This window comes from Struthio camelus, chromosome 7 (assembly GCF_040807025.1).
Source record: "Struthio camelus isolate bStrCam1 chromosome 7, bStrCam1.hap1, whole genome shotgun sequence".
In the NCBI taxonomy this organism is placed as follows: domain Eukaryota; kingdom Metazoa; phylum Chordata; class Aves; order Struthioniformes; family Struthionidae; genus Struthio; species Struthio camelus.
This window is the reverse complement of record NC_090948.1, coordinates 3266638-3282213: the sequence shown is the minus strand read 5'-3', so window position 1 is coordinate 3282213 and position 15576 is coordinate 3266638. Positions and strand designations below refer to the sequence as shown.

Sequence of the window (15576 nt, the reverse complement as noted above, 5' to 3'; positions counted from 1 at the left end):
CTGTTTCCAGAACAAAGTGTTCATTTACCGGGGAAAGGAGTATGAACGCCGCGAAGACTTTGAAGCTAGGTTGTTAACGCAGTTTCCAAACGCAGAAAAAATGAAAACAACATCTCCGCCAGGCGATGACATTAAAAACTCCTCTGGCCAGTGTATCCTTGTATTTCTGCGTGCAGCAGCCCGTGTGACCGCCCGGCCTGAGGGTTTGGGGAGCAGGGGGCCGTTGCCCTGCTGCCTTGGTCGGTGCGATGTGTCGATTCGGTTGTTCTAGGACTCTCTTGTCCGCTTTCCAGCTGAGCCATCTGCTTTGCATAATTGAAATCGTCTCTTTTCAGTTCTTAACCCTTGAATTCAGATATTCAGTGCTTTACCGTAAAGCCAAAACTTGATTTGCCGCCTAAATTTCACAAGCCAGTGTCAGAACAAATCGTGAGGTGGGTTTTGCAATTTTATCAGTCTCCCTTCTAACACTTAAATTAGTTCTTTGTTATTGTACAACAAATGTTAGATACAGTGGCTAGGTCTTTCAGTCTGTCCATAAACAATGAATGAAAATAATATGTATATGTGAAAGGAAAAGTTAGTGAGGAGGAGGAGTGTGCTGGGACTTGCTTCCTTAATATGACGCCCCAGTTTAGTAGTTGCTCTCAGGTAATAAATAATAAAAACTAACCTAAGGGAAGGTAGCGTATGGTTATATGGACATTTTGATGAGTGGCAGGAGGAGTTCGTAGCCCCTCTTCAGACAGTACCTTGAACGCTGCCCTTAGCTGACTGGTGTAACTGCTTGGGGCTGTTTAGTCAATGCGATTGGCAGCGTGGGGAGTTCAAAAACAAGCCCGTTGTGTGCGTGTGCGCACCCCTGCACGCGCGTGGCTGCAGAGGTCCTGATACCAAGACAAACTGGCAGAAGCAACTATCTCGGTTGCTGCTCGCTTCCATTTTATAACTGGGATGGACCTGCGAAATGGCTCCAACAGGTTAACTGAGATGGAGGTCAGAAATAAATTGTGGAAATTAGAAACAGATTGTGGAAGGCTCTTTTTTATGATTCTTAAGCATTTCTGAAGCAAGCTGAACTATATTTTCAAATAGTATAGAGAAGATAGTGTTGTTACAGATAGTTGCGTGTTTTGTTGTTTATTTGGGATATGTTTTGGGGAAATGTGTTTTGCATGTTCCTTTGTGCGTACGCAGCCGAGGAAGGTAGATACCTATGTTACACAGGTAATTTTCCTATTAGTAGAGGTCTTATGTAACCCACTGGAAAACCCTCATCCTACAGACATTTAATACTCACATATATCCTTTTTTTTCTAGAAATAGAGCTTAGCAACAATTCCTAAACTGAAAACATTTGATTTTGATTAGGCTTTTCCCGCGATTTTTTTTTTTTTTTTCAGTTTCTATCGAGTCAATGAAGTCCAACGGTTTGAGTATTCACGCCCTGTTCGAAGAGGAGAGAAAAATCCAGATAATGAATTTGCGGTAAAAAAAAAGAAAAACTGTACTTTTGGATTTTGCTTATTCCCCTCCGTTCTGAGAATCTTAACCATTCTTTGTTTTACTTATTTAAAAATAAATTCTAGGTCCAAATGTGTTTATGTTTGCTAGAAGCTCAATAAAAAAGCAATTTATCATGTTCTGTTTCATGCCAGTGAAAAAACAATGCACAAAGCTATATTTAATTTGTTAAAAACTGTTTTGAGAAAGAAATTCAAAACTGTTAGGCTTTAAAATATACATGTCTCTTGCTGAAACCTGTCTTGCCGTGAGGATTCTACTCAGGCATCTTCTAAAACCAGTGTTTTTGCAGCATCCCTTTTTTTTTTTTCTCCATATGTTTCATCTAATGGTCAATAAAACTCATTTGAGCACAGGTTGTATTCAGCAAAATGTTTACAAGTGGTTGCATTAAGTTGATTACCTTTTTTTTTTTGACATCCTTTTATTCACAGTAGTTCTAGTAGGAGCAGTTAGTAGTAATTAAAATGTTAAATTCATTCATCATTTCTTAAGCAAAGAACTTTCTGTGTAGTAGTGGGCCCTAATCGAATCCATATGCTAATGAATGCTGAGTATTTGATTTACTACTGCAAAGACTGGGTATTCATTCGGAGAGTGCTTTAGTTTCTGTGGCCTCTTTTGGTGGCTGTTTTATTGGATTATCAAAGTGGATATAATTGGTGGATTATCAAAGTGGCTAATTTGCTAATCCGGAGGGGTTTAGCTGAGAAGGTAGGAATCCCCCTTTTTCTGAAGCCAGAACGCTGAACCAGAGCGCTATAATTTATGATATATTTTGAGTACAGGTGAAATGTTCAGGCATATCCAAATCATTTTAAAAACGCATCTTCTGTTAGTGGGAGATGGAATAATTCTGTTTTAAAAAAAGCCTCCTATAAATAAGATGAACTATAAAGATACGCCAGTGCTAACAAAATGGGGTCAAGAGACATTTTTGACATCTGTTAGAAATCAAGTATGCAGACATAAAGAAAAGTTAAATCATGTTAAATCATGCTAAATCATCGATCCTTAAATTCAAAACAGCAAAAGGATGTGAAAATAAAGCCACTGAGGTTCACAGCAGTTTACATCGCAGAAGCACCGAATAATTCAGGCTGGGGCCTGAAGGACAGCAGGGGACCTCAGGAGGGTCCGGTCTAACCCACTCCTCAGGGCTTTTATCCAGTTGGGTCTTGAAACCTCCACAGATGGAGGTGGCACAGCCTCTCCGGGGATCCTATCCTGCTTCTCGGCTGCCTTCATGGGAAAAAAGGGTTTTTCTTATATCGAGATGTTGTGGCTTTATGGAAAATAGTCTTTAAAAGCTCTGAAAGTTAAACTAAAAAAATGCAAGTGTAGTAGAAACAGTTGGATCTTTTACATGATGTCCTCCTCCTGTTAAGAGAGCAGTGTTTCTCTGCTAAATAATATATCAGTGTCAATGTGCCAAACCACCCTCAGATTTAAATCAGCGCTATTCAATCGTCTCTCCAAACCGAGATTCCGCGTGAACTTTCCTTTTTAATGTCTGTTATGCTGCAGTTCCTTCTTTTGATGATAACGGTTTATGTCTTTGTTTAAGATAAATGTTTTTCATCCGATAACGTAAGGTTTGTCTAACGTTTGCAGAATATGTGGATTGAGAGAACCGTCTACGTGACTGCCTATAAGCTGCCAGGGATTCTAAGGTGGTTTGAAGTCAAATCAGTTTTCATGGTAAGATCAATTTTGCTTTATTGAAATTGCATAAAAGAACGTGGTTTTTATACAGTTAACGAACATTTATATTTCTGTACAACTGTGCTTGAGTGAACAACCAATCAATGCAACTATTTTTGACATCTGAACACAAAGGAAACTTGCTGGTTTGCTGCAGACGTGAATTATTGACTGAGGTGGCTAAAGTAATGTTCTCCCACTCCTGGTACAAAGAAATGAGTGTGCCTGAATCTTCCAGAGCTTTAGGGCAAGGTCCGATAAAGTGCTTGAAATACTTTTATAAAGTACTGCTAGCTTTCAGCAGGTGAGCCATTAAAGCCGGTGGTGCTAGCCATATGTCTAAAATGAAGGAGGGCCTGAGGTACAGCAGGAGAAGCCTATTATATAAAAACCAATCTGCATTTTGGAAAAGAGAATTTAGGTGTTTTGATTGTAATTTATGCAAAATATACCATAAACCAGCTGCACTGTACGTGTCTGAATTTCTTCTCTACTTATCATTTGTGATGAAAGATTCTTTTTATGTTGTTTTCCTTCCATAGTTAGCTGAAATATACCCTAGCAACCTCACTAACTCAAAAAGGTGCATTTCTCTGGTTGTACCACTTACACTGTTTAGATAGGACATGTCCATTAAATGACTTAAAGATTAAATTATTCTTATGCAGCCATAATTTTTAAGTAGCAATAAAAACATTGTTACTGCAGTCTTTAAATCTCCCTTGTGAGGCTTATTTTTAAAGGGAAAGAACAATTTGCATATGATTAATTAAAACCTTTTTCCCTGCTCCATTGAGGTTATGTTGGACAGTTGTATTTAGATGAACAGAAGTAATGCAGAAAATTACTATGGTATCTATAGTAACAGAATATGAATGTGATATTTGACAGTAATAGACAACTGTATAGAACACATGGAATTTTTAACGATTTTTGCATTTTCAATATAATCCTGATAGAGAAGATTGTATTTATCTTCCTGATTGCCAAAAGCGTTGTTTATAAAGGCTGACAAATCTGATGAAAGTCTCTTTTCCTTACGAGTTAAGAATAGAGCCTGACAGGCTGCTTTATGCAAGCAATTTGTATACATGCACCTTTAACGCTACGCTTGTCGCAGAAAAGTGCATAAATCCTGGGAGAGTGCTTTCTATAAGCTTTTTGTAAGTAAGGATTATATTAGTCACACAGCTGAAAAATGATACCAGAAGGGAACTTAATAATATGTGGGAAGACAGCAAAGGATAACTTTTGACCTAGCTCCGGCGTCGTTACTACAAAATTGGTATTGACTTTCTTCAAGATTGCTGTCAGCTGCAATGCTAGAAGCATGATCACTGAGTGTGCATCTCTCTAATGCTAGCCTTTGATAATGGATACAAATATTATTGCTATTTTACTAAACAACAGTGAATTAAAATACCTGTGACCATTTTGTATTTTGCTGATGAAACTAGAACATCTTTAAATGAAGAGGTGAGATTATAGCAAATCGGTGATAAGAGAGGACGGAGTAATTTAATAAATGCAATGTATTATGTTACATAAGCAATAGAAATATGCATAATTTCCTCAAATTGATTTGATTTTTGAATTCTTTCTGAGCAATTTTAGCTAAACCTTTTCAGTCGGTTCATTATCTGTAAGGAATGTGTTGTGTACATTCATTATTCTGAGCGTAATTTGCTTTAGTTGGACCCAAACAATTTTAGAGGAGAAATTTGCTGAGGTTAGCCGGTAAATCAGAAACTGGGTTGTGAATTATAGTTAGTGAGTTTAAAAAAGCACAATTACTAATCTATACTTTGTTTTGATGTTTAATCTTTAAAGTGTTGCAAATACGTATCAGGAGTATATAATTTTTTCTTTGCCATAAATAGACTGTTCAGTGCCTGGAGTTAGCGAGCTACTTGGAAGAAAGTTCATAATTACGAATATAAACACTTGTAATAAATAGCTTTCAACAGGGTCCGGGGCCCAGTTTATAGTAGACTGGAAGACACAACTCTCCATCTGCGCTTAAAAAATTAGGAGGAGAGGATTGTACGAATGGTAAAAGAAAGGGGGGTGAGAAAGAAAGCTGTGATTGCTGACACAGAAAAGTTAAAAAAGATGTCTGTCAGCTCAATGAGTGCTAATTTCTATAGATATTCAAGAGCTTTAAAAGCAATGGTTCATCAGCAAATTATTGGATAGTTATAAACCCGTTAATAAAAATGACAAGCGTCCTAAATTTAGCGTGTGATGCTCACAACACAGCTCGAACAGTTCTTGATGACTGAAATGTTGAATAGGGCCTTATTTGTTTTGTCCAACTCTAGCTGTCAGAGGCAGTCGTCTCGCAAGCGTTTGAGTCTGTGCTGGGAAGCAGACGTAGCAGCACCACCAGGCCTCTTGCTCCTAAAATATTTCGCCAGGCATGCTTCTAAAAATGCTAATTAAAACATCCTTGATGTAATCAGATGGCAGGTGTAAGAGTAACAACTAAAGAGATTTGATTATAAGTGGTTCTCAGCAACATGTTAAGCAACTGATAGGTAGGTAGAAGTGCTGCTTTGTTTATGTAGCATTTATGTAAATTAGGGTGTAATCAAATATACACTTGCATTTTCCTCACAGGCCCCAATTAACCTTTCTTTTCTATTCCTACCACATCATTTTTTACATGCAAGTAGGCTATGACTTCAGTCTTCCAATGAGGACTTTCTGGTTGGAGGGATAATGCTAGTTAGTGGGGATGTGTTAGCTCACTCACTACATGTGCACATTTTAGGTATATTTTAAATATTTTAACACTGTTTTTCAGTATGAACAACCACCGTTCCCAAAGACACAGCATCGGATCATAAATAATTGTCAGAGATCAGTCAATTAAAATAAACCAAGTTCTTGCACTGCACAGTGTAAGAACTTCTTCACCCCATTAAGGCATCTGAGGATCTCTCTTCATTGAAGTCGAGACTGTCTGAGAGAGAAAATTTCATACTTCAGTTATCTAAGCCAGGAAGAAGAAAACGTGACCTTTTGGAAAAAAAAGTGCAGTGGATAGTGTAGAAGCTGTCTCTTCGACATTTTAAACGCTATTTCCCTGGAAGCATACCAAAGTAATCACTGCAAAAATACCTTCTTGATTTTTGAGCTTCTTAAGATTACGTTTTCCATCAAGAAATCCACATTAAGTTGTCATTTATTTCTTACTGTTACATTAAGCTGGATTTTTCTTTGTACTTCTAAAACTTAGCGGCTCTTAATCCGTGAGGTTCTCTGTAATCTTTCAAAAAAACCTCATGATTCCTGCCAGAGCCTTTCTAAATTTTTTCCTCTGGTACGCTTCTGAGATCTAGGCACTACTATAGCAGTGAAATTCATTTCACTTTCCCCATTGATATTGATAATCATACCAGTTATCACGATACAGTTATACACCAAGTGTTTTACTGCCCAGAGCAACCCTTTCTATTAATTACTGGTTAAAATCTCTTTTGTTGTGAAATTTCTGAAATGTCTCAAACCATGGTGGTTGGGTGGTCAGCCAGTTCTGTTCCTTAATTAAAACCTCCTTTTGTTGTTGTTTTAGGTGGAAATCAGTCCACTGGAAAATGCAATAGAAACCATGCAGTTAACAAATGATAAGATCAATAATATGATTCAACAACATCTAAATGATCCAAATCTACCTATTAACCCTCTCTCTATGCTACTTAATGGCATTGTGGATCCTGCGGTCATGGGAGGGTTCACAAACTACGAAAAGGTAGTGTCAGAATCAACTGTCCTGTCCTACGCACCTCTTTGGACTTGGACTCTCCTGTAATGCTGTAGAACGCGTGTGTGCGCCCGTGCCTGTGCGTATTTGTATGTGAGCACCGTGCGTCTTATGCCTGCACTGCAGAACGCTGCTGCAAACCTACATTCTTCAACGTCTTCCATGTATTTCTGATATTTCTGGATAAATCTTTGCCTTTCTAAAACTGAAGTAAAAGATGTTTAGCAGCAAGCGTATTTTAACTGCCAGAAAATTCACGTAGGCATGTGCTGGATGATTGCTCACTAGAGTTACAAACTGAGATTGATGACATCTTAAACGTGCGCTCTAATGCAATTGGACGCTGGAGCCAAAGCAGGAATTTCTGGGTGAAATGCAGTGGCCAAAGTAACTGATTGCGATTTTCTCATTTACTTTCAAATACATGAGTTTATAAGGATTAATCAAGTAATAGAGATGACTTCTGAGGTACCAGTCAGTTGCAAATCTGTCTAGATAATCTTAATGGCTTGTTACAAGTAAACTGTTAAAAGTTATATGGGACAAGGTGTTAACATTGGGAAACTATAAACACTGAATTAATCATTCATATTGTGAAAATTAATCATATTAAGCTGGCATGCAGAGTCAACGTGTCTTAATAACGTAAATGAAGTAAGTATACGTTGACTTCACCTGCCGTCAGATCGTTTCTGTCCTTTGGTATCTCTGGCCCACCCACCTCATCTACCAAGAGCTCCTATGCAAAAAAAATGTGCAAGCCAAATTGCTCAGCAGTGCTGCTCGCTCGGTAAGCAGATTTGGTCTTAACTAGCATGCAATCATCTGCCCACTTCACTGATCGCAAGAGATTGATATCTTAAGACGTTGTTATATTATATCTCTCTTCCCTCAATTTTCAACTTGTACTTGTAGCTATCACTGCTGTTTTGCAACACTCTTGGTTTGATTCATTTATCTTTGCTTTAAGTACTTCTTCCACGGTAGTAGATGCTGATTCATTTTCTGAAATAACTACTCATTTTTCTCTCCTGTCTAGGCGTTTTTTACTGAAAAATACATGCATGAGCATCCGGAAGATCATGACAAGATTGAAAAACTGAAGGATCTGATAGCTTGGCAGGTAAAAATTTTTAAGTCAGGTTGGTCAGAAGCCAGCTACCATGCAAAGGCAGCTTAGTGTCACTTTTGAGAAAATTCAAACATCAAACCGTTCACCCTCTATATGCTTCTTTGGCCTTTAAAACTGTCTTGGAACATGAGCTAAAGTTCAGCTTTTCAGATATGACATAATTTGTCATTTGATAAACCCACAAGTAACAAAGATGATTAACCTTTTTTTTTTTTAAACCACAAGATAGTGGAAAAATATCCCACGTCCCTGAAATGAGAAAATGTTTTGTAACAATATTGGTTAGTATCACTGGCAATTTAATTTTGCATTTTAGTTTCCTAAGGTTGATTTCATAAATACTTCTAAAAATTAAGGTTGAAGTGCTTAACCCTGAATCTCAGCTTCTCCTCCCACACACTGAGAGAGAATTTCTTCACGTGTTCTCTTCTTTCTTCAGACAGCATATTTTCCATTTATTACAGTGTATACGTACACTTGAAGTACCTTTTAGCACAGAATCTGAAATGTGGGAGTTGCTAAAATTAACCTGTGTATGGAAATAGATATAAATCACCCAGACGTTCCGTGAGATGTTTGATATGTTCTCTATATAACTTAACCTGGTTTAAAAATACTGCTGATCCATAAATGCCATAACGTGCGTTGAGATTATCTGATATTTTTATGATCATTGGCCAGAGCAGAAATCGTTTAAATATAAGATCACACAAGTAATATTTCCTGAACCAGGAAGGGATCCAGATTTCCAGACAGAAGCCTTAAACAGAGCAGGATCCTCTTGTATCAAGAACTGGATTTCCATGTACCAGAGAATATTTTGCAGGACAAACAGGAAACAATTCCAGTTTTGTTCCGTAGCTGTATGCTGACCTTTTTTCAGTGGTCTCAAGAGAATTTTGTGATAACTGAAAAATACCAGTGTGACTAGGAACGTTTTTCCTCCAGAAGAAGAAAGTACATCATTATCTTTTTATATTCAATTCTGCCTTTATAATAAAGAGAATAATTTACATTTCTAGAGGATTCAGTTTTAGAGGTAGTAAAACCAAAGATACAACACAAAATAACAAAAAAATTCCTCTGAAGGCCATAAAACTACCACTGAATAAAAACTCTTTTGGTCTGCCAAAATTCTATTTATTTATTTATTTTCCTGTGAGCTTTTACAAAAGATAGGATTTTAGGAGCTTTAAAGTTCTATTGAGGAAAATAATTCGATCCCAGAAGACTAACTTCATGTCAGCTCTCCGTCTTTGCCTCTAATAGCTAAATTTTAAATGAATTACAGACACATTTTTTCTCAGCAATGATTCACTTTGCTGACATTTGTGTATTAAAATGAGACTACCATTTGAAAGTATGTATTAAAGTTAATCACATTTTATTTTATTTATTAAGTGGTTTTAAGTACATAATTTCCCATCAGTATTTTAGTTCCAAACAATAGGAACTGAGAAAGATGGAGAAAAGGGATCAAGAGAAACTATTTATTACGTGAAATTCTTTCCACTGGAAGGTCTAGTCATTTCACGGTGGAAAATCAGTGCTTTTTGAATTAGCTTAGTCTTTTGGTATACATGTTGTGTAAACTAAAACTTAAACCTCTTCTAAAAATATTTCACATTTTTCATAATACATAGCGCATAACTTTATAGGAGGGGTAGAAAGCTTACTTCTAAATGTTGGATCATATAAGGAGAGAGAGAGTTGTTATGGAGGCTTTCCAAACTAAGTCAGTGGTTTAAAATTAATCAATGACAGTGATTGAAAGTAAAAATGAGTTTTCATTTTTCAATAGCGTGTACTGTGGTTCTTGGGGTTTTGTAATCACAGAGATTTTCTTTATGCAATATAAATCAGTCTGGATGTATGAAGTAGTAGTCTGACGATCATATTAGCAGCTGACTACTTGTTTTTTTTTCTATTCCTTTACCTTGCCTGTGTCTCAGTTGTCCTTTGGAATTCATGCTCTTCAAGACAGTCCTTTGATAATTCCTGTGAATTTTAATTGTACATTTGTTTGCCTATTATTTTTATCATCAGTAATGTCTATTTTTGTCCAAGTTAGTGCTTTTTCACTTAGAAAAAATTGTTTCCACGCAACTACATCATTTCAAGCTGATCTTTTATTCTAACGTAAAGGTAATGAAACTCACACTGATACTGTTAGTCGCTCTACATTTAGCCAATGTATTTAACAGCATACAAAACGAGTGCATCACACTAATAATCTTGTGCTACTTCTGCATCGCTAAAAGAATTGTAGCATACAAAAGTTAGCAGTTTTAAAAGCACGTTTTGTCAAAAGATTTTATTTTAAGCTGTTCTGTAATTAGTGTTTATGTGCCTTTCTTATACTGTTCAGGTGAGCAGAAAATCAAGATCTTTTTTAAAAAATCAAGGAATAATATTAAGTTGCAAGATAGCTTTATGAAATTTTAAAATCAGCAAAGAATTATGGAATAAATGCTATCTTGAGCTGCTTTCCTTTCTCATTTAAGTTCAGCTACTTGCTATCATCTTCACTTTGTCATTCACCTGTCCAAAGCTGAGGGCGCCCTGTTAGGGGATTTTAAAATAAACCCGTAAGCAAACCCATCCCTCGCTCAAGAGTGCAATGAGCTGATGGCAGAGTGACTGTTGCAGGATTCTGCCTCTGTCTCCTCCTGCGGCAAGGATTCATTCAGGTTTAAAATTTGGCCTCGCTCCGGAGCAGATTTCCCTGTGTCCATGTCTGAAAAGGAGAAGCAGGAAGAATTTTGAAGTTAGTGGAAGAAGCTGAAGCAGAAATGGTGAAACAGTCTGCAAGGACTTTCTTGTATAGCTGATAAACGTTTAAAACGTTCGTCTTGGGCGGAGAGGGTCAGGTGTCCGGCCTCGGAGAGCCGGCAGGGATTCTGGAGCAGGGGCAGGAGGTTCACGAAGTTTAGCTCCCGCTAAGCTGAAGGAATTCCCCTAGGGAATAACAGACCACTTCCTCCTCCTCTTCCTCCCCTCCCGTTTCTTCTTCTCTCCTTCCCTTCACGTATGTTTGGTGCCTTCTCTTGCCTACTCCCCGCTCTTTTCACTCAGCAGCTCTTGAAGGGAGGTGCGGTAGGCGCTGGTGGATCCCCATCCCGAGCACGCGCGCGCCCAGCCGGGGCCACTCGTTGCCCCGCCACGCTTGTGCGAGCGGCGGGCTCCACCGCCCGCGGCGCCCCCGAGCCCCGCGTCCTCCCGCCCAGCTCCTCCGTTCATCTCCGCGGAGCAAAAGGAGGGATTAAGCCGGACAAGCGCCTCTACTGCTCTACTTCTTTCCGAAAGGAAGCACCTACGTTTTTCTCCTGACTGCGGCATTTACCTACCAAAAAATATGTATATATTTTACTTCGTACTGCCTGATTTTTCTGCGTGGGAGATGTTAGCTCCTTAGGAGAGAGTCATTAGTGCGTTTTCCCCTTGTGAAAACGATCTCCGAGCTGTCCGCTCTGTCAGCAGGTCCTCTTAAGTAAGTGAGCCGTTTGACCGCTTGCCCCTTCCAAGCAGCAGGGTCAGAAGGTGGCCTGATCTTTATGAAAACGTTCAAAGTCGTTCACTTACCTGGAGCAGGGAGATAAGCCGGTTTTACTGTTTAATTTTTGTGGCGTGCAAATCTGTGCGGCTATAGATAGAAGTGGCTACAGTGGAAAATATTGTCATTCTTTTTTTTTTCCCCTTGAAGACCAGCAAAGGAAGTAACAGCTGCGCCCTGGTAAATAGTAGCAAAACACACGGAGTCATCCTGATAGGATTTCTTGAGCCTGTTCATCTGTAATTCCTCTGTGTATTTATTATCCTCCTTACTAATAAAGCTACTCCTTCTGATTGCTGCTCAGTCTTATTAGAAAAATCTGGTTTTAATCAGTATTATGATTTAATTATAAATTATTAAGGAGCAGCTTCTTAGCTTGATTGCTGCAGAGAATATCTAAGTCAGAATCGGAGCGCTGTGTGGGCTGAAACGGACCTGGAAGAGGAAATATTTTTCCTAAGCTTGAGATAGAAAACTCGAATGGTATGTCTGGATAGCTGTGGGAATGAAAATGTCTCTCTTAAAACATTTTGGAAGGTCAGCTACCCCTCCCCGCTATGAACTAATGATATAATCCTGTGTTGGCATGGGTATTCTGTGGCAGGAGCCTTGCAGATAAATGATTACTTTCAGTTACAAAAGAGGATTAATTTAATTCTTCCTCTCCTGTTTTGTTCTCAGAGAAAATAAAACAATTCTTCTAAGGAGAAATGCAGCTTTTTATATAGAGAGCTATAAATTTTATGAATATTGCTGTGTAATATGTATGTGAATGTCCAAGGATGTAGCTCCTTTGCAGTTTTAGAAATAGCATTCATTAAAGCAAACATATAAATATTTGCTTCTTTAAGAAGTTTTTATTCTCAGGAAGCTGGGAAGAGGCTAACATTAATAACCCAGTTTGAGCGTCATCATTCATCAGTATGCCATTTTAAAGTGCAGCACGTCTGGGGGCTTGTGAATACAACGTAGCAGGAATAGTTGTGCTCTCAGATAAATTCAGCTGCGCCCCTAGTACCTGATCAGTGGGCAGAACGATGGAGATGGTAATTTTAAAGGACTGTGGGTAACGGAGGAGAGGAAATCGTGTGTAACATTCTTCAAGTACCTTTTTTGCTATGTTATGCTTCTTACGTATTTTTATTATTATTATTCCACAAGATCTTTTATTTCTCCTGAAATATATGCAGAAAACTTGTGCTAATCCTTCACTTGCAAAAGACTTGCAAAGTAATTGTAATCCAATTCTGATTCCCAGATTCCCTTCCTGGCTGAAGGCATCCGGATTCATGGGGAGAAAGTGACTGAAGCGCTGAGGCCGTTTCATGAGAGGATGGAAGCCTGCTTTAAGCAGCTTAAAGAAAAAGTAGAAAAACAGTATGGTGTCCGAGCTGTTGTAAGTTACCTGCAAACTCTATGCTTCGAAGGATGTTTGGAATTATTGTAAATCGCGGGCGACTTTGTATTTCTCTATTATAATTCTTGCTGATTCAAAGAAGCAATATTAATTTCCAGAAACAGGCTCCCAGAAGGTGTTGTCGTTGGCTGTGTTGCACATCAGACTGGATTTCACATAGGGTTACACCAAACAGGTGTCTGGTTACTGATGCTGTGATCTGTACTGTATCATACATGGGGCAGACGTGCTTGTACTCAGTGCTCTTCACGTGGCCCCATCAAATCATTAAATAATGACCAGATGCTGTAAGACCTGTCCAGAAAGCTTCGGTACTTCATTTCTTAGAAAAGGACAGATTTCTATATTGCCTGAATCTGTTCTTCGAAAGTCAGGGCAATTCTTCAAAGTTCCATTTTTAAGGCATTATTTAAAAAAAAAAAGTCATTGAGGGATCATAGCATGGTTCTTCTGGAGCTGCATGTCACCTTCATGTTGTTTTAATTCCTTTTTAGATGCCAGGACTATACTGCTCTTCAGTAGTGGGCTGCTCTTAAGCGCAGTCGATGCCTCTGATTCCCCTTGTATCTCTGATTTTTCCCATATTGTGCCACCACCCTAAGTTTAGAGAGGCAATAGATAGCTGCTACGTGGTAAGATTTAGTAGTGCTGAAGTTCATGCTTCTGTCATTATTCAAACAAGCTATTTTCAGTTTCTCTTTTGGCTTCATCTGTAAGGCACAAACACGGATTTGGTTCTGTTTCCAGTGAAGTTTTGCTCTGCTTTAAATGTGAGTGCTGCGCATAGGGGAGGAAGGCCAAAAGCCAGCAGACGCTTTCTTAGTTGACAGTGTAATTGGTAATTCTGTCAAAAGCCATATGGATCGGATGCTGTTATATGAATCAGTTTTTAAAAAGCCAGGAGTAGAGAAGCAATTGATTCGAGGTGTTTTAAGGCTGAAAAGGCTGAGCTGATGTCCTGACTGAAGACTGCAGGGGCTAATTTTATGCTCTATGTACTGGTAATACTGACAGTAGCGTTACGTGCTGCAATTTGTAGGTTTTGTTGTGAAAAGGAAATTAGGATGAGGAACTGCTGTTGCATGTGCAACACATCTTTTGACTTGTCCCCAAATTGGACTGAAGAATATGCTATAGTAGAAAGCATTTCCCCTAGAAAGAGCTGATAAAACCAAGTCATCTAGAAAAAGCAGCCATTTATTTTTATGGTTGTGCAGATCCACTTCCTGACAGCAAAAGCATTTAGAAATGAAGGAAATCACCAGCAGACCATGAATTGGTGCACTGTTGCGCAGGAGACTCGGCCTGCCAGTGCTCGCCTGCACTTCGGATTGCCATCTCCTCTCCAGCCCAGCCTTTCCTCTAGCCTCCTGCAATGAGACACGGTGCTTGCACTGTAATCCCATTAACTGCCTTGTAAAAAGGAAAGCCAGTGAGCAGGTCACAGCAGACAGGTCCCATCAGGGAAAGGATGTGGTATCAAATGTCAGAGGCTGAGCTGCAAGTAAATGGTGAATTCTCTTGGAAAAAAAGGTTGAATTCTGTAGTGCCGTAGGAAAACGCCAAATTTCATGGCTGGTAAATTGGGGTTGGGTCATGGCTTTTGGAGGTGCTCTATCCATTCAGGTATGTATTTAGGCAGGTGTTACTTCACTGGTTTACATGTGGCTCAGATTTTGAAGGTTATCACTGCATCTGTGAGCCTAAAAACATTTGAAGTTGTGTTTTTCTCTTGTACCTGAAAACTCAGCATCGGGAGTGCAATTCCATAGAGAGGGAATCACAGAAAAAAGTGGGCCATCTTCATGCCTTTCCTGCTTTCCCATCCTTGAATGTTTCAAAGGCAAGATGATCAGATGGCAGCTCCCAGCTGGGCTAAGAATTCAAGTGACTGTTCTCAAGATAGCAGAAAACTGAAGTAATATGACATATTCCTTACTCCCCACACTATTGCTTCCCCTCCTCCAGCAGTCTACTCCTTATTCTGCAATCTAGTCCTTAATAAATTAAGAAGTAAGAGTGAGAAAATGAACAAAATTGGAAAAAAATTGAAAACAATTTCAAGTTCTGCAATTTTATTTCTGTTCCTAAATGAGCAGCAATCACTAAAATAACAATCACTTTCATGAAAGAATGAAACACCTAAGATAGGCAGCCTAAGCACAGCCTTAAACTAAGACTATCTTCATCCAGTTCTGATTACAGCTTATTATTTCTGTCGGTGCATGATCACAAGCATATGGATGCTATGCCAGAGGCATATAAAGGGGGTCTGAATTTGATTCTGAAGTTCTCCCTGGAAAATCCCACAGATATTTCATTTATCCATTTTTCATATGGATAAATAGGGAGAGAGCGAACTTCCAACTTTGCGCCCAGCATCGGTGAGATGCAGAACGTTTGGACTACGTATGCAGATGGTGGGGTTGGCAAAAACATGGTGGTGTTCTCCAAGTCCCCTAAAACCCAGGTGGAATAGA

General features: G+C 38.8%; 1 protein-coding gene across 2 annotated transcripts in view; it reads left to right on the top strand.

Annotated features, from left to right (window-relative positions):
- Positions 1-15576, top strand: part of DOCK1 (dedicator of cytokinesis 1) — a 321007-nt gene that overhangs the window by 279237 nt on the left and 26194 nt on the right. For both annotated transcript variants that reach the window (XM_068951448.1, XM_068951446.1), the window contains exons 41-47: positions 11-152; positions 356-434; positions 1404-1488; positions 3139-3225; positions 6806-6982; positions 8034-8117; positions 12938-13075. In XM_068951448.1, coding sequence (XP_068807549.1) covers positions 11-152; positions 356-434; positions 1404-1488; positions 3139-3225; positions 6806-6982; positions 8034-8117; positions 12938-13075 — 792 coding nt within the window. The remainder of the gene's footprint in view (positions 1-10; positions 153-355; positions 435-1403; positions 1489-3138; positions 3226-6805; positions 6983-8033; positions 8118-12937; positions 13076-15576) is intronic.